The sequence below is a fragment of the Brassica oleracea genome, chromosome C3, assembly GCF_000695525.1.
Source record: "Brassica oleracea var. oleracea cultivar TO1000 chromosome C3, BOL, whole genome shotgun sequence".
In the NCBI taxonomy this organism is placed as follows: domain Eukaryota; kingdom Viridiplantae; phylum Streptophyta; class Magnoliopsida; order Brassicales; family Brassicaceae; genus Brassica; species Brassica oleracea.
The window spans coordinates 37,487,622-37,507,455 of NC_027750.1; the positions used below are offsets into that span (position 1 = coordinate 37,487,622).

The 19,834-nt window shown below is 35.9% G+C and overlaps 1 protein-coding gene across 1 annotated transcript; it reads left to right on the forward strand.

The window, feature by feature from the left end:
• The first annotated feature begins 8,314 nt into the window (after positions 1 to 8,314).
• Positions 8,315 to 10,307, forward strand: LOC106329508 (dof zinc finger protein DOF5.6). The gene is made up of 2 exons (XM_013768183.1): positions 8,315 to 8,637; positions 9,039 to 10,307. The coding sequence occupies exons 1-2, from the start codon at positions 8,590 to 8,592 to the stop codon at positions 10,104 to 10,106; spliced, it is 1,116 nt and encodes a 371-aa protein (XP_013623637.1). The 5' UTR covers positions 8,315 to 8,589; the 3' UTR covers positions 10,107 to 10,307.
• The last annotated feature ends 9,527 nt before the right edge of the window (positions 10,308 to 19,834 follow it).

The following is a 19,834-nucleotide window of genomic DNA, read 5'->3' on the forward strand; positions in this document are numbered from 1 at the left end:
TGTCAAAGCCATCATTATTTGCAGGAAAAAAGATTAAACAAAGCAACTGATGAAAAGAAACAAATATGTTTCACAGCACATAAACTCTTCTTGAACAATCAGACAACAGATAGTATGTCTCCTGTGTGACTCAGCTGAGTCCTCGATGACATCCTGAACGACAAATGTCTTCTTCTTTTTCTTGGTTAGATCAAAGGGTGCAAGCTAAGGATGACCAAAGAAAATTAAAACCACACAATCATAATTTATCAGGCAAAATAAAAGAACTGATGATGAATTTATTAAAGATGGGGAGATGTAGAGACTAAAGAAGAAAAACTGATTCATGAAACTCAAAGAGCCAATCTGTGTTTCTTAGATGAGTCATGAACCGATGATTAAAAATTGAAAGCCCTATACTTCCATTGAAGAGAACGCTTACAGACCAAAGAGGTTTATTGGGCTTTTTTTTAACGAATCTCATTTCAAAACGTGAGTTATAAAGTATTTATTAAATCATTAGATAAAATAAATAAGTTGTGGGTCCTACAGAGAAAACCGAAAAAGCAAAGGTTTCCGACCTTCATAAATATATATTTGTTTCAGCCATTAATGTACAAAGAATCTTTTAGCTCAATGGTTAAAATGTTGTTGTTTAGATCTCAATAATCCGGGTTCGAGTCACAGACTTGATACTTTTTTCACACTTTTTAAAAGTGGGATCCACATATCGCTGACGTGTCGCATCAGGAGTGATGCAACTGCCATATAGATTTTTCTCTTCTCTTTCTTTCTTTCTTCCTTTCTTCCTTCGTGTTCTCCGTCTTCGAAGATTCTTGTCTTCGTGTTCTCCGCAGGACAACGGTCCGTTCCTCACCGACGATCCCATCCTCCGCATCAATCTCATCGTCTTCTTCTGTAACTCTTCTCCGCATCAAAGGCATCGCCTTCTTCTGTAGTGTCTTCTCCAGACTCCCCTCTCTTCGTTCTTCTCTGATTGAGCTTCTACACGATGACCTCGAAGCTTATCAGTCGCACTCGTCTCGAATCTCCAGGATGAGCCTCCGTCTACTTCTGACTCCGTCGATATTACGGCCAAGGAGGAGGTAGAGGAGATCGATGTTACAAACGGCGATGGGATTGATTCGATTGGACTCGTCTCTCTCGATGAGGCTTTGGTTAACGAAGGGCTCTACAATGTCCACGTCTGTTCTCCTCAGACCTTCGGAGAATATGAGCAACGTCACCGCAGACCTCCCCTCCACTGCCGTCGCACTCCCCGGTTCTACAGCGAACGAGAGTTCGCCTCCGACTGATCGTATCGTTAGTAACCTCTTTATCTCCAGTAGATAGCTTCTGACTAATTCTGCATATCCCTGATTCGATTTCGTTTTTGTTTTTGTTTGGGCGATTGATCTGTGATCTCGATGAGAATTTGATCTGTTTTGATTAATATTACTGCCAAATTTTGTGATGCGCAAAGCATTGTGGTGTGTGATTTTGATAGGTCAGAGCTTCGTTTGTTGAGATTTTGCAATAGCTCTGATGTGTTTCTGTGTTTGATTTTGTAATTTTGAGAAATAGTTTTTGTGTTCTTTACGGTTTTGCCGTTGCTCTAGGTTTCCAAACACTTACCTTGTTGTGGGATGTTGCAACGATGAAACGACACATAAGTACAAAGGGAAGGAATGTGATGACTGCTGAAGAACGATATGAATCACTTCGGCATTGCAAGTAATGGCCTTTTCCTATCTTGTGTTGTTATAGTATAAGCAATGGATGACCATAAATACAGCGTTTGTGTTGATGTCAAAGTCATGTTGATGATGATCGATGGTTGATGATCAAAGTCATGCCATTAGTTTTCAACTTCTAAAGTTTTTTTTTTTAAGAACTCATACTTAAGAAACTTGCAATGGAGGATAAAAAATTAAGTGTTTTTTAAGTAAAGTTCTTAACACATATTTATTACTAAAAAACTTTAGACTTGGCGGCAAAAAAACTTTACCACATATCCAAGAAAGAGAACTTTCGAGACACCAAATTCACACTTCTGCTTGGCGGCAAACAGTTTTTCAGATCGCAGGACAGTAAGGACTTGGCGCAGATGCTCGGTATGGTCGGAGATAGATGAACTGAAGATAAGTATATCATCAAAATAGACGACGACGAACTTTCCAATGAATGGCCTCAAAGCTTGGTTCATGATGCGCATGAAAGTACTAGGAGCATTAGAGAGACCAAAAGGCATTACCATCCATTCAAAAAGGCATTCCCGAGTTTTAAAAGTTGTCTTCCATTCGTCTCCGGGTCGTATACGTATCTGGTGATAACCACTTTTAAGGTCGATTTTGGAGAAAATTTTGGCAGAGCCAATTTGATCAAAGAGATCATCCAATCGGGGAATAGGGAACCGGTAACGAATGGTAATTTTGTTGATTGCACGACTGTCTACACACATGCGCCATGAACCGTTTTTTTTTAGTATTAAGAGAGCAGGTTTGGCACACGGACTGAGACTCTCTTTAATGTGGCCTTTACGCAGAAGATCTTCGACCTCTCTTCTTAATTCTTCGTGTTCAAGTGGGCTCATGCGGTAGTGTGGTCTATTTGGTACTGTCGCGCCAGGAGAAAAAATTGATTTGATGTTGAATATCCCGAAGTGGAGGTAGTCCTTCTGGTAGTTCCGTTGGAAAGACGTCTCCAAAGTCATTGAGCACCGATGTTAATGACGGTGGAAGTGATGACTGGGCGTTACTCTGACCTGCGGTGGGTACTAAAGCGAGTGTATAACCTTCAGTTTGAAATTCTGCCATAAACGTTGTATAAGAACAGAGAAGTGTTGCCGGGGTTGAGATTGTCGGTTTCGAGAGAGATGGACCAATAGCGCGCGTAGGAAGTGGTTCTGCCGATGGTGGAGTAAGCGGCGGTAGTGAGGTCGATGAATCCTTGGATGGAAGCAGAACGATTTTCTGTGAATCCCAGACAAAGCTGTAAGTGTTCTTTGCGCCGTCATGCATAATTCTTTGATCAAATTCCCACAGACGATCGAGAAGTAAGTGACCAAAATCAATCGGCGCAATGTCAAAATACATGCGATCTCGGTAATGTGATCCAATGGAGAACGACACTTTTGCTCGTTGTGTGATGCGGATTTTTGCCGTGTCGTTAAGCTAGCCAAGATTGTACGAACTCTGTTGTGTCTCCCGTGTGATGCCGAACTTCTCGACAGCCTCTTAAGAAACCACATTACGGCAGCTTCCTGAATCGATGGCAAAATTGCAAATGCGGTTGTCAATTGTACAAGTGGCTCGGAAAATATTAGTGTGCAACCATTTGTCATCCTGTGTCACCGGTGTGAGGCATGCTCGACGCAGGACGAGAAGGCGGTCGTGATCTCCTGTGGTCGTTTGATCCGTGTTTTCGTCGGCGTTTTCTTCTTCCTCCTGAGAATCATAAACTTTTTGTTCTATTATCGAATCATCGATGACCAAACCTCGACGCGTTGAATTTTGGCACGCCGTTTGTCGATGTCCAAGTTCTCCACAAATATAGCAATGGAGGGCATTTGGTCGAGTAGAATGGCGAAGTGGTTGCTCTTCCGGTGTGATATTCTTAGTTGCAGAAGAGGTGGCATCGTCAGTTTCTTTTGGAACCGAGGAAGTACTGTGTCCTATCTGCTCTTGTGTCTTGGAACGTGACGAGGAAGAGGTCCAGTTAGACGACCGTGACTGTTGTTCGAATGAAGCTGCACGACGATGCGCCTCTCCGATCGTGGTTGGATCAAATTGGGCCATGGCTGTCTGGAGTTGTGATATGATACCCCTAATGAAACGTGAAACCAATTGGAATTGAGTGTCATGAATCTCGTTTCGGGTTAGCAGAAGTGAAAATTCCTATGCATTTTCATCCTCACTACGATTACTTTGTCGGAGATTTTGTAACCTCGTATACATGGTACGTTCATAGTTGTGTGGTAAGAAAGTTTGCCGAAGATGTTTTACTAATTTTTCCCAAGACTGAATAGGTGTTTTACCGGTACGAGAACGAGTTGTTTTCAACTGTTTCCACCATGTGGCTGCATGGCCTCGAAATCGCATAGCGACTAGAGAGACGCGACGACCAGGCGGGACTTGTTTAAAGTCAAATATTTCCTCAACCGAAATTATCCGGTCGATGAGATCGTCACCCCGGAGAACCCCATTAAATTCTGGTATATTAACCCGAAAGCCTTTTTCCCATCGGGTATCATAGTTATCTTGATACTGTAGGTCCTCGAGATAAGCTTGACGATTAAGTTCGTCTTCGTCATCAGAAAGAACCGGGTGAGCTCTGTTGACATCTCTGTCATTGAAGTGTCGCTGCTGTTGGGCTGGAGCCGGAAGTTGTCGCTAGTGTTGTGGACGTTGGTGGTGAGGCGGCGGGTGTTGTTGTTGATGTGGAAGTTGATGTTGAGCTTGTGGTGGGGCAAGAACAACGGGTTGGTTTTGAGGATCCAGACGAGTTGTTAGAGCCGTGGTGAGGGCGTCGATGCGGGCTGCTAATGTTCCAACTGTATCGCCGAGTTGTTGTATGGATGTTTGCATAGCTGTCATGGATGTGTGCGTCACTGTCTGCATCTCGACAATTAGGGTTCAAAGCTCAGTAAATTCTGCCGTGGTTCCTTCCGGATTCTGATCCCGATTGTCACCACCCGAACCTCATGTTTTCTTAGTCATCGAAAACGAGAAATTCTTTCCCAAAACGTACTGATTCTGATACCAACTGATAGAGAGCGGAAGCTAGGGTTTGATAAATCAAGGGTTTGATCTTCAAACAGGTAACGTTTTTTTGAAGTCTCTTGGAAAACAACAACGATATGCGCGAATACTCTTCGCAGTGCTTAACGAGAAGCTCTTTAAAACTCTAAAACTTGTAATCTTTATTAATCAAAATAGTCTATCTCTTACAAAAGCTAAAGCCGCTATTTATGCTAATCGAATAAAGCTAGTCCCAAACTAAAAAGGAGAATTAACAATTATCTAATCCAAGCAATAAAAGGAAAAAAACCATAACTTGTAACACAAGTAAAGCCCGAAACGAAGAAGCCCATAACAATGGCGGTGAAGGTAATGATACGCTGCATCAATAAGCCATGTTTTCAGTATCAGTTTTCTTTTCACCGAGGGAGAGTCCATTGCTTTCACCTACTAAAGGCAATACAGTTTTATCTGGTGGTTCCAAAGAAGGAGGAGTCGCTCGGACTTGCCACTGTTAAGTTGGAGGTTTGGCTTTGTTCCTTCGTGAAGGCATTTTTTTATCATCGGTCTTTTTAATCTTGTTTTCTTCGTTTTGCTCAAAGAAGGCTTCTGGGTGGTTTTTTCTTCCCCATGAAGAGGAGAGAAATTAAGAAGGTGGAAAAAAATTTGGGCCGACGTCTTGAATGACGCCGGAAGACGACAGAAAGGGCGATCAGCTTGACGGCGGAACCAAATCTTAATAGCCTTTTGAAAGATGTGCGTGAGGCGCGTGTCAAAGTTGGAGATCCGTTGTGCCTTGATTCTGCCTTGATTTTCACACATATTAATTAAGATGATACATGAAATTTTTATCAGATATTGCATAATTTTTTTTCATTTATAAGTTTATAATAACTTTAAACCAAGAATAGATCAACAAACTCAATTACTTTCTTAAAATTTACAATTTTTATTATTAACTAATTAAAAATTTGTAAAAAACATAAAATCTATCCACCATAACTATATGTATTTTGGAAGAGTTGTGACCTTAGCCTATTGATTTTCCTAGCCAAGATGACCATGACAACTGATGCTCCTAAATACAACCCAAGGGAATCATTTTCAAGGGCTTCCTTGTTACCATACTAGAACATGATTTGCATGTATCGTATAACATATATAAACAAGATCCTCCCACTGTACCAAATGTAATTGCCACCAGAAATTTTATTCTCACCTATTGGTTAACTATCACCGTGCCACCAAATATAGATAAGAACCAACCCACAAAGAACATCAAACCTGAGTATAAGCTTTTGATATTGTTTCTTCTTAGGGGTCTTCTTCTTAGTTTTGTTTGCCAAAAAGACAGAGACGGCTGAGTCAAAGATGACCAATACAAACAGCAGAAGAGAATTGTTTAGATGAGTTTTCTTAATTTTCTAGATGATGCTAGTGTACAGTTATTTTATTATTGAGTTGTGAGCGTTGAGAAAGGCAGCTTGTCCGTTTTTTTTTTTTGTGCACCAATGTTTTCATTAAGAGATTCAAACCGTTACAAGAATAAAAACAGCATCGTACAAACCACGATGTGCGAACTGATCAAATAAAACCCCGACATTTAGTTCAAAGGAATACAAGGATAAAACAGACACTAGCAAATCAAGATTTGTAAAAATGATAGAGAATATAATAAAACCGTTACAAGAATAAAAACAGCAGCGTTGAGAAAGGCAGCTTGTCCGTTTGAATGTCCATTTTTGGTGATAAACAGACACTAGCAAATCAAGATTTGTAAAAATGAAACGGATGAAGTATATAATAAAAGACTAATACAACTTGTAGTGTCATTTAAATGTATTATATAATCAATCGCTCATGTAAACTATGTAGCCAAGAATTAAGGGAAATACTTTATCGACAAGAATGCTCGTCAACTATTGTTAACATTTTTCTAGATATAGTTTTCTAAATATTTAATATAGGGGATGATCGGTAATGTGTGCGAGTGTTCTTCGAAGTCTCAATTCTCTATACAAAAGTAAAATAAAAATAATCAAGTAAGAAAATCTAAAGGTATAATCCAAAATCTTAAAAATAAATATGTATATAGAAATTATTTTTTTTTTTTTACAAATTTATGTTTAATTTTTTTTAAAACTTTAAAATAATTTTACGACAATATAATCTAAAGCTAAAACCATAAAATCTACAATTTAAATCTTAAAAAATATCTCAAAGCTACAGTTTTTATCAACTAAGTCCACAATTCAATAGATTACAAAAAGTAATTTTAAATATAGACTGGTTTTATTTTGGCGGTCGAGTGAATATCTTTATGATATTGTGTTTCGAGTGAAAGTTGATCAGCATGAAAAATATCAAGCCAAAGGATAACTTAACTCCAGGTACTTAATCGGTTTTAGTTTATTCTTTTAGTCAAATTTGAATTGAAATTACTTTCAAAAATATTTTTTGAATTTTTAGTTCTGCTTCCATACAATTAAGAATCTAAAAGTTATTTTAACGTTTAACCAAAATAATCAAAAAGTTTAATTCACATACATATATAAATAATTAGAACCCTCAACTTTTCTGTGTTCTTCTTTTTTCATCGATCAAGCTCTTTAACTTTTAATTCGATAAAAAATAATCTAGAAAGTATCCAAAGTAATTTATTTTGAATAATGTACTAATGATTTGGGAAGTAACTAACAAAATGAAAAAAAACTGTAACAGGTTGCCACATGTAGAACAAGTGACAGGTGACAAGAGAATAGATACTTTGCTTGAGCAGAGCGAGCGAATGGAGCCCATGAATTTTCCTCTTTATCGTAAGTTTCAAAACGAAAAAACATAGACAAAACTTCGAAAAAGATATTCTCCTCTCACTTTTGTCTCTGTTGTGTGACGATCAAGCCGCTATCTCTGAACCCATCTGACGTCTTATATTATTCATCCAGACCCCATAGGTTAATCATAGCCGTCGGATAGATAAAGATGTTTGGTCAAGTTGACGTGGACCCACAAAAGGTAATGTGGGTCCAAGGATTTTGGAACCACCGACGCTTTCTTTTTTTCCGTATATACAGTCCACCTATACAACTTATTTAATTACATAGAGATCAATTTACAAATAAATCGTAATGAATTTTCACTTTTATCATGATCACCAAAGCAACGCGTGTTAACTTTTCAAATATCAAATTTTCTTTTAGAGTTTAAACTGGAAGCAAAACATATTGATTGAGTAATTTTCTGAACAATTTTTAAAAATGTAAGAAATTAGGGAATATAGATGAGTCATGAGACTTAGAATTACCCACCATATCCGCATATCTTACATTCATTCCAGATAGAACATTCAAAGGAAGCTCCGCGGTTAAGCTTTATTGCCCATAGAAAAGTAAGACTTACAAATAGTCACAAAGAAGAAAAACAAAAAAACAAAAACATGAAAACAATATAATAAAACTATTGAATTACAATTTTACATACATTAGTACGTGGTTTAGATAAGACACCTGAGTTATGGGAGAGCAAAATGAATGATTAAAGTTCATATAGATACAATGAACAAGGTTTATGAAATTATTTGTTAAGTTGAAATGATATTTTCTTATTGGAAATAGTAGTGTTAAACTAAAAATAAAAAGTAAAAACCAATTTGTAAGTGTGAACTTAACTAAGTACAGTAGAAGTGGTTTTGAGTGGAGACAGCAATCCCGAGGCGAAGGGTCCTCTTCTTGCTTCCTTCTTATTCACACCCCAACCCCCAAACTCTTCATTGCCTAATCTCCTCTCTTTCTTCTCTCTCTCTAGATTTTGTTCATGTATGAATTTGTCTTAAAATTCTGACTCTCCCCAACAAAACAAAACAAAACACAATATGGGTCTCACTTCTCTTCAAGTTTGCATGGATTCTGACTGGCTCCAGGTATCTCCAGTTAGGCCTAGATTATATGTATTTTGCGTTTGCATTTACTTTTAAACTTAGCATATTTCTTTCAAAGAACATAAAATTGAAACTTTTAACAGAATTATTTTGTTAATTGTAATTTGTAAATGTAAAAAACATTTACGTTTGACATTTTTGTTTACACAGCTGAAAAAAAATCTTTTAGTAGATGTGATTTTTGTTTCTTATGATTTTGTTTTTGTCTCATGCAAACACATGCAAATGTCTCATGTGCAAAAAAATGGTATGAAACAGTTTTTAGACCTCACTCATCTCGAACCATCGTTCTAATTTGGCGTGCAAAACTTTAAGGGAAAACAATTATATAGATCTTACACTGTTAACACATTTTGATATGGTTATGTGAATCTTAATATTAGGAAGCTGAGTCATCAGGAGGAAGCATGTTAGACTCTACATCGACTTCTCCATCAGCAGCCGACATACTAGCTGCTTGCAGCACTAGACCACAAGCCTCGGCCATGGCTGTAGCCGCGGCTGCTCTGATGGACGGTGGAAGGAGGCTGCGTCCACCTCACGACCATCCTCAGAAGTGTCCTCGTTGCGAGTCAACACATACTAAGTTCTGTTACTACAATAACTATAGTCTCTCTCAGCCTCGTTACTTCTGCAAGACTTGTCGCCGTTACTGGACCAAAGGCGGCACTCTAAGGAATATTCCGGTCGGTGGTGGCTGCCGGAAAAACAAGAAACCCTCTTCCTCTAATTCTTCATCCTCCACGTCTTCCGGAAAAAAGCCATCCAACGTTGTTACCACTAATACCAGTGACCTTATGGCTTTAGCACATTCTCATCAGAACTACCAAAATGACTCTCTAGGGTTTTCACATTTTGGTGCGAATGGGATGATGGGGTCTTCCACAGCTCTCGGCCATAGTAATGTTGGTCTCTTGGAGAGCAAGTATGGCGGTTTGCTTTCACCGATCCCTAGACCTATTGATTTTTTGGACAGTAAGTTTGATCTCATGGGAGTGAACAATGACAATCTAGTCATGGTTGATCCTGGAAGTAACGGTGATCATCATCAACATCACATGGGTCTAAATCACGGATTAGGTCTTAACAACAACAACAACAACAACAACAATGATGGGTTTCACGGGTTTTGTCCGGCAAGCAACGGAAATGGTGGTGGTGATCTCATGGATATCTCTACATCCCAAAGACTTATGCTATCTAATTATGACCATCATCATTATAATCATCATGAAGATAATCAAAGGGTAACATCAATAATGGATGTGAAGCCAAGTCCAAAGCTGTTATCGCTTGATTGGCAACAAAGTCAAGGCAACTCCAATGGTAGCGGAGGAAAATCTGACGGTGGTGGATACGTAGGTGGCGGTTATATTAACGGCTTAGGTTCGTCGTGGAATGGTTTGATGAGTGGCTATGGTTCGTCCACTAAAACAAACTACTTGATTTAATAAACTAGTATCAAAACCTTTTTTCTTGTCGTTATCAAAGTAGAGAAGGGGTTGGTTTGATTAGTAATTTTCAGATATATTTTTCGTTTTGTGTGTGGTATTGTGATGCCTTCTTTTCTGTTTACTATTTTATCCCTGATGCTATTTTCTGTATTTTCTGTTTGTTAATCAAATCAGGATCTTCATCCCATAATTAATCAAGCACTTACGTAACGGGGACAGGGATAAATTTTGCTATATAAAGCGGTTAGTTGTTATGACAAAAGTGATCACATTTGTGACAATGTGGCCAGATAGTGGTACTTTACCAATTGCAGCCATGGATGATACATATCAAGAAAAGTTTTATGGAATGGCTTCTTTTGTATACAGTACGATGTTTCCAGCAATCATGATGATGAGACAATCACACACCTATACTTGCAAACCTAAGCAAGTATATATAATCGTCCACCATTCAGATATAATGTTATATATATATATATATATATATATATATATATATGTGGTAAGCAAGTTTAACATTTATTGAAAGGTGGTTTATTAGATCTTGAAACACTTGCTAAAACCAAAATATAATACAACGGGGTAGAAGTCAAACACTGAAAATTCAGCAATTTAAAATTTGTGAAAAAAAGTTGAACAAAAACAAAAAACAAAAAAAAAAAGCTATGGGGCAGCCTTAAAGCTGGCAAAGATGGCTTTAATGTGCTTGCAGTTGGAGTTTTCGAGTGTTTTCTCGAGTGCTTTGAGATCCTCTTGATAAATCGCACAACGATCCACTCCACAGCCGCATATGCAGTTTTTGAGGTTATCCGATGATTTTTTCACATCTTCGAGAATTTGCTCACGACGTTTCACCAGAATTTCTACTATTAAGCCAATGAGAACGAACAATAGAACGCCCATCACGAAAAAACAATCCTCCAGTTCAACCGCGCTCACCGTCAACGCCATATTCGCAACAAATAAAAATTCTAGCTATTTAGGGCTTCCTAAAGTCAAGTAACTATTTTAAGAAAGAAGATAATTAAAAAAAAACTAATTAAGATACTTAGACTTAGGAGATTCAGAAAGTTATATATGTATATATACACATATAAATTAAGATTTGGATGTCTTCGAATTTCTCCCAATGTAATACTGTTTTGGATTTATCGTTTCCAATTTAAACTACAACTAACTAGAATTTCATCCGCGCGACCGCACGAATATTTATTTTATTTTTTTAATTTATTGTTTGTACTAAATGATATATTTGTAATATTTAATTATAAATGTAGATCAAAACTAAAATTTACAGTTATAATAATAGTAAATTAATATTTTAATAAGTATTCTGATATCAATTTTAATCATCCTAATTAAAATAGTATAGGAATTGGTCATAATTCTTTCCAATTCTAAAATTTAAGCACCCTTTAAAACAAATAAAATAAACTTATCATTCACAAAATTTATAAAATCATTTGGAATTATAATTTAATTTCTATTAAAATAAATCTGTTAAAGAAAAATAATCTCGCACTATTATTGTTTATTCCTTGAGACCATAACCGTCTGAATATTTGTTTTCACACTTTAAAAACAATTTTTGTACTAAAGGTTATAATATATATTTGTAAAATTTAAATGTATTACATAATTGTTAATATAACATTTTAAAATAACAATTTTATTTATTACTTTGAATAATTATATTTTATGATTTTAACCGTCTATTATATCACATGTATCATATAAAAAATCTAATAGTTATAAATAATTAGACTTATATATATGAAAACATTATTCTAATAATTTATTAATATATTATTTATATTATATTTATATATTATATAAATTGATCATGATACGTTATTTTTTACTTTATTATTTATTACTAATAAATATTGAAAAATATTTAATATATTACTACAAAATATGATAGAAAATCTATTGAAAATCTATTTTGGTTAAGATTCGATTAAAGAAATTTATAATCCAAATTAGGGAAAGAAAATTAGATGCTTAAATCTATTATTTAAATTGGGAAGACTTCTATTTTTAATAATATACTAAATATTATATTTTTTAAATTTAGTTTTATTACATAATTGTTATATTTTAGATTACATGGAGAGATTTTATTTGTTTGCATTTTTCCGTATATTGTATCACCGATATTAGGTAATCATATAAAAATTTAACCTTTATATAATTAGATTTATGTGTAAGATTTTGACTTCCATAAGATAGTGTGAATTTAATTTCACTATATATTCTGTATATAGAATAAATTGGTTAGTACAAATGTAGTCAATATATATATTGTGTAAAAAGATAGTGTGAATATTTGATATAGAGATAATAGATTTGTGGAACTAATTGATCGATGTAAAGGAGGTGTATATTTTTTGAATAAATTATGTACATTAAATTTTCAAAACTAAAATAGATTGATCCGCAAGTCAAGGGAAAACAATGATTTTGGAAATACATTATGTGATTTAGTAATAGGTAATATTATAAGTTTTTTTGTGTATTTTAGTTTCTCAATAATGTTATAATAAAGATTCCTCACTAAGTAATTAGATTTGTATAGTTGGTTTGAATTTAATAACAAACAAATATTTACGTATGAATATAATGATTTGTCTAGTTGGTTTGTATAATATATTGATTTGTCTAGTTGGTTTGTATTTATACAAAAAAACTATACGTATGCATACACTGATATGTCTAGTTGGTTTACATTTTGAATAAAATGATTTTGTTTGTTTAGAAATTATTTCTGTTAGAAAAAATCGATTCGGGGTACAAAAAATAATTAAATAACTTTCCATTGCTTTGTATACATGTTTCATCAACTATATACAGGTGAGGAAGAGAAGAAGATAAATTGTTCTGGTTTATATTACAAGAAGGCTGTAGGTCACAGATGTATATGAGAGTAGAAATTTATGTAAATCATAAGTAGACTGAACATTTGGAAGTGACGAACAGTTACGTATATCAATGAGATTTGATTTTCTGAAGTAATTGCAGGCTTGTAGCCGATTTTTTAGTTAAAATTTGAATTAGGAAAATTAATTAATAAACCAAAAAAGATAAAGAATAATAAAAGGTAAGTTTATTAAGTATTTCAATGGCATTCTATTGTAAATATTGTGCAAGTCTAAGGGTTAGTCTAATTTTGTACTTCTCTTTTAATATATTAGATCATGTAGTATCTTATAGTATCTACACCCACCTCCGAAATAACATAACTCGTGTATTGCCGATCAAGAATAAAATAACTTTAATTAGAGGATATAGATCATCGCGGACCAATTACTTAATGATATTCTACTATTCTGTTAAGTTATTAGCTATGAGGTGTCAAAATGAGCTATAGCTCATGAGTTACCTCAGTTCAGAGTGTTTTTTATGAGCATGATCTCTATATTTTAAGCCTACTGAATAAATGAGTTTAATGATCGAACTTAAATTAGATCACGAGTTATATGAACGATTTTTAATCAACATGAGCTTGTTCATTTTTATATTTACAATTGTATATAATATATATATATATATATATATATATTATATTTGGATAACTTCTATTTTTATATAAAAAGAGATAATTTCTATATTTATCATATTTATCTTCTAAAATTAAAATGTCAAACCAAATTTTCTTAAAAGATAATTTCTATATTAATCATATTTATCTTCAAAAATAAAAATGTAAAATATACATATAAGTAATATGGAAATTAAACTTTTAAAAGTTATATATCTATAACTTTTTCAAAGAAAGAAAGAAAAAAAACTATATTGTTTAGGAATTATCAAAATCTTCTATATAAACCCACATTAGTTTCTCTTTTTTTAATTTTGTCATGTGTATTTTATTTAGTATTTACTATTTATGTTTTGGATTTTTAATATTAAATTTTAAACAATATTATAGAAGTTATTTTATCATTATTTTGTTTTATTTTATATTTTTTATTATTATTTTTATTTAGATCACGAGTTAGCTCATTTAACTCATGATCTAGATGATCTAAGTTCGGGTTTACATATTAAATCTCATACAATAAATGAGTTGAGCTGAACTAGCTCATGAAAGAGCCGAACTCACTATGAACTGAGCTGAATTGAGCGAGCTAGCTCATTTTGACACCCCTAGCTATGCTTCGCACACGGGATGATAACAAAAACTATACATTCAATTATATCTCTATAAATAACTGAAATTTAAGAAGAAAAAAAAACTCCTACGAAAAACCAAGAAAAATTTATCGCTGGCCTGTGATTTAGCATACAATACAAGTCGTTTTCTTAAAGTTAAAAGTATATTGGTTTTCAAATTGGAAAATTGAAGTCTTATATATATCTTATGAGAGCCGCACATGATGTTTTGTTAATCATTTTTTGACTAAATTTGATACTATTATTTAATTAAAGAATGGATGGCCATTTACAAATGATTTGGTTTGTAATCTATATAGTGCCAATAGGCATAGAAGATGAGAGCAAATGAATAAACAAAATCCTATGTCTTCAACATCAAATCAGCATGAGATAGAGTGGTGTATGAAACACCAGACGAATGAGTATTATAACCAGCTTACTTCCGTTTGACTTTATATGTGTGAGAAAATATAGTTTGGTCAGGAGGAAACAAAAAAGAAAATTTGATGTGTTAAATTGTTAGATAATGGAATGAAGCCCTATACATCATATATGTCTACCATTGTTACTTTTAGAAATCAGGAGGATTCAACCCTCTGAGCATGCATAAATTCAAGTAGTAACTAAAGATAGATTAAAAAGCTAGAAAAGATACTCAAGCATGCAATATAGTAATTACAAACCATATGAAGAAGAAAAAAAAGAGGTTTGTTTCTTTCAATATTAAAAAAAGGTGCACGTAATTAGATAAGTCAAATAATCTCTTTTAGTTGAAAGTATAGAGATCGTACACGGTCGCACTTTGATAGACGAAGAATATCAGAGAAAGCTGCGACATCTTGATGACAAAGGCGGCAACAGTGGCCATGATCATTCGCAATATCTATGTCTTGTCCTTCGTCTTCTACTTGGCTAAAAAAGATATATAGGATGAGGTAGAAGATAAAGAGTGCTTCAAGGAAAGGCATGTAACTCAACAAGAGCGTGTCGGCTGTCAGCATCATCTCTTCAATTCCTGCAATACTAATATTAATAAGGGAATAGTGATAATGGATGATTCAGAAGAATTAAGGAGAGACTCTATTAACCGAGAAGTTACTCAGGCAGCCAAGAGAGTTATATAGATGGAACCGAAATTTACTTAGCAGATTAGGTAACCCTCTTCTTTTAAAAGGATTTCATAATAAAAGATTTTTGTGGATAACCACAGAGCATAACAAAAATTTAAAATGCCTAGAAAAGCGTAAACACAAAGACTAGCCCAAAAAAAGAAACCAAAGCAAACCAAATGAACCCGGGACACGAAACGCACCATGCCGATAGACCCGGATGGAACGAAATCGGTTAGGTGGATTAAATCTCGCACAAACCGATCGGTTATATTACATTGTGTTGGATAAGCTTCGAGAGTTTACTTAGTAAACAAGTTATTCAAAAAAGAAACTTGGATAACTAATACTAAAAAATCTAGGATAAAGATAAGTTTCCTAGATTACTATGTAATAGGATAAGTTAGGATTTCTATTGCTTATATAAAGAGATCATGATGTAAGAGGATCTAATAAGAAAAAGAATAAGAAAGCTAAGAAAAAAATAAAACAAAGAAAACGTTTTATAAGTTTTGTGTTCTTGACTACTTTATTTGGTATCAGAGCTCTAGGTTTGTGATTACATAGTTAAGAACAAATGGCTGATACGAAAACATTAATGGATATGAAAGCGTTAGGGAAAAGAGAAGACGTTCCCAGCTCAGTGCGATGTCCTATGCTCAGCACGACGAATTACACTGTATGGACGAAAAGGATGAAGGTCTTATTAAGAGTTCACAAGGTTTGAGAAGAAATTGATCCTGGTACAACCGATGAAGAAAAGAATGATATCGCAACAGCACTCTTGTTTCAATCTATTCCTGAGAATCAGATTATGCAAGTTGGAGAAGAAGACTCCCCTAAAGAGATTTGGGAAGCCACTAAATCCAGAAACCTTGGTGCCGAACGTGTCAAAGAAGCTCGTCTACAAACCTTGATGAACGAATTTGAGCGCTTAAGGATGTTGGATTCAGATACAATTGATACCTTCTCTGGCAAGATATCAGAGCTAGCTGCAAAGTCTGCATCCCTAGGTCAAACACTCGATGAACCTAAGCTTGTGAAAAAGTTTCTAAACAGCTTACCTCGAAGCAAGTACATTCACATCACGGCAGCGCTTGAGAAAGTACTTGACCTAAATAAGACAAGCTATGAAGACATTGTTGGGAGACTCAAAGCTTTCGAGGAACGCACACTCGGTGATGACACACACGATCAACAAGGGACTCTCCTCTACTCAAACTCCGATCAAAGTAACAGAGGAAGAGGCAAAAGCGGTAGTCGTGGTCGTGGTCGAGGCAACAGAGGAAGAGGACGTGGTAGAAGCAGTTCAAATGAGGGAACCAAAGAAAAAAGGGACTACTCACAGATTGAATGCTTCAACTGTTATAAGAAATGTCACTTTGCCTCTGTGTGTCCTGATAAGAAAGACGATCAAGAGCTCAATCAAACGGAAACAGAAGTCGCAGATGCAGCTCTCTATATGCACGAAGTTGTATTCTTAAACAAAGAGAAAATCATGCCGAAAACGTATGAAGCAAGCAAGAAGGAGTAAAAATGTTGGTACCTAGATAACGGCGCAAGTAATCATATGACCGGTGAAAGGTCATACTTCTCGAAATTGAATGAAAGGATTAAAGGTAAAGTGAAGTTTGGTGATGGATCTTGCGTCAGCATCAATGGAAAAGGATCAATATTGTTTGAAGCAAAAACAGGGGAGCAAAAGCTTCTAACTGATATCTATTTCATTCCTGACCTAAGAAGCAATATCTTAAGTCTCGGACAAGCTACGGAACAGGGCTGTGAAGTGACGATGAAGGATGATTACTTAACTTTACAAGATCCTAATGGAAGACTGCTTGTGAAGGTACCAAGATCAACAAACAGACTGTACACGATCAGTTTGAAAATCGGCAAACCAGCCTGCTTGCTTGCGAAACTTGATGAAGACTCATGGAATTGGCACGCTAGACTTGGACACATTAGCTTTAAAACCATAAAATCAATGTCAACGCATGATATGGTTTTAGGACTACCAAACATCGAAAGAGAGAAACAGATGTGCGACTCATGTCTAGTTGGAAAACAGACTCGACAAGTTTTTCCAAAAGCAACAAACTACAGAGCTTCTCGTGCATTGGAGCTCTTACATGCAGATCTTTGTGGTCCGATCTCACCTGCAACATTGTCACACAACAGATACATCTTCGTCATAATAGATGATCACACAAGGTAGATGTGGTCAATACTACTAAAGGAGAAAAGTGACGTCTTTGAAAGATTCAAAAAATTCAAATCACTCGTTGAGAAGGATGTCAACAAGGAGATAGTAACTCTAAGAACAGATAGAGGTGGAGAGTTCACCTCAAAAGACTTTCAAGACTATTGCGAAGAAAAAGGAATCAGGCGACACTTAACATCACCTTACACTCCACAGCAAAACGGCGTGGTAGAACGAAGAAACCGTACACTCATGGAGATGACGAGAAGCATATTGAAAGCTATGAGTGTTCCAAATTATATGTGGGGAGAAGCAGTACGAAACGCAACATATCTAATCAATCGAGTTCCTACAAGAGCCCTAAAGAACCAGACACCTTACGAGTGTCTAAGGAACAGGAAACCTAGCATTGGTCATCTCAGGATCTTTGGATGCATTGCTCATGCAAAGATCGACTCCGGGAAGCTAAGAAAACTTGATGATCGATCAATAAAGCTAGTACATCTTGGAATAGAACCAGGGACAAAGGCTTATCGGCTTTACAATCCAACTTCAAAAAGGATTGTTATAAGCCGTGACGTAATCTTTAATGAAAGAGAATGCTGGAACTGGAAGGGAGATGAAACAGAGGAGACAATAGAATCAGGCATGTTTAGAATGACATGGGGAGATGATATGGACAATGGGTTTGGTCCTTACTTGATCAGCGCGCAACAAGAAGCAGAGTCAACTGAAGAGGTTGAATCACCATCAGATGTACTCGACACGGAGCCTGGTACTGATCAAAGCGAACAGCTTCAACCTAGAAGATCAACTCGTCAAAGAAAGAGCCCGAGTCATCTCGATGAGTACATTCTTCTTGCAGATTTAGAAAGTGAGATTCTTCTTCTATCTCTTGACGACGAACCTCTGAACTATCAAGAAGCAAAGGATATCATTCAATGGACAAATGCCTGCGAGGATGAGATTGATTCAATCAACAAAAATAGAACGTGGGACCTAGTTGATAGACCAGCTGGAGTTAAAATTATAGGTCTCAAGTGGGTGTTTAAAATTAAAAAAAACGCAGACGGCTCAATCAATAAGTTCAAAGCTCGATTAGTCACAAAAGGATACGTACAAGAACATGGAGTGGATTATGATGAAGTTTTCGCTCCAGTTGCTCGATTAGAAACTATAAGGTTTTTGATCGGAATGGCTGCAATGAACGGATGGTAAATTCACCATCTCGATGTCAAGACGGCGTTCTTGCACGGTGAGTTAACAGAAGCAGTTTATGTCTCCCAGCCTGAAGGGATTGAAAAGAAGGGAGAAGAGCATAAAGTTTTCAAACTTTCGAAAGCCTTATATGGATTAAAGCAAGCTCCAAGAGCTTGGAACACAAAGCTCAACAGAATTCTGATCGACATGAAATTCACCAAGTGTTCTAAGGAGATTTCAGTGTATCGAAAGAAAGAAGGAGATAAGCTTCTCATCGTTGCCATCTATGTCGACGATCTCTTTGTAACAGGGAACTCACTGAAGCTGATAATGAAGTTTAAAGAAGGGATGGCTAAGAAGTTTGATATGTCTGATCTCGGGAAGCTCACTTACTACCTAGGCATTGAAGTCAAACAGAGCTCGAACGGTATAGAAATTAAGCAAGAAGCTTATACTAGTCGAATACTCAAAGAAGCAAGAATGCAAGACTGCAACTCAACGCAAATTCCTATGGAGTTTGGCTTAAAACTATCAAAGGCACTTGATGAAGCTGAGATCGACGCAACCTTGTACCAGAGAAGAATAGGATGTCTAAGGTACCTTATGCATACAAGACCTGATCTTGCCTTCTCTGTCGGAATCCTGAGTAGATATATGCAGTCACCAAGAGAATCACATGGTAACGCCCTAAAGCAAGTCCTAAGATATCTAAAGGGAACTCTTGGCAATGGCTTGGTGTTCAAGAAAGATGGAACACAGAAACTGGTTGGTTTCAACGATAGCAGTCACAATACTGATCCTGATGATGGTAAAAGTACTTCAGGACACATGTTTTTCTTTGGGGACACGCCGATAACCTGGTGCTCTCAGAAACAACAAACGGTGGCTCTATCTTCTTGCGAAGCCGAGTTCATGGCGGCCACGGAAGCTGCAAAGCAAGCCATCTGGCTTCAAGATCTTCTAAGTGAAGTCACGGGGAAAGAGCAAGAAAGAACCACGATTTTGGTTGACAACAAATCGGCCATATCGCTTGCCAAGAACCCAGTTTTTCATCG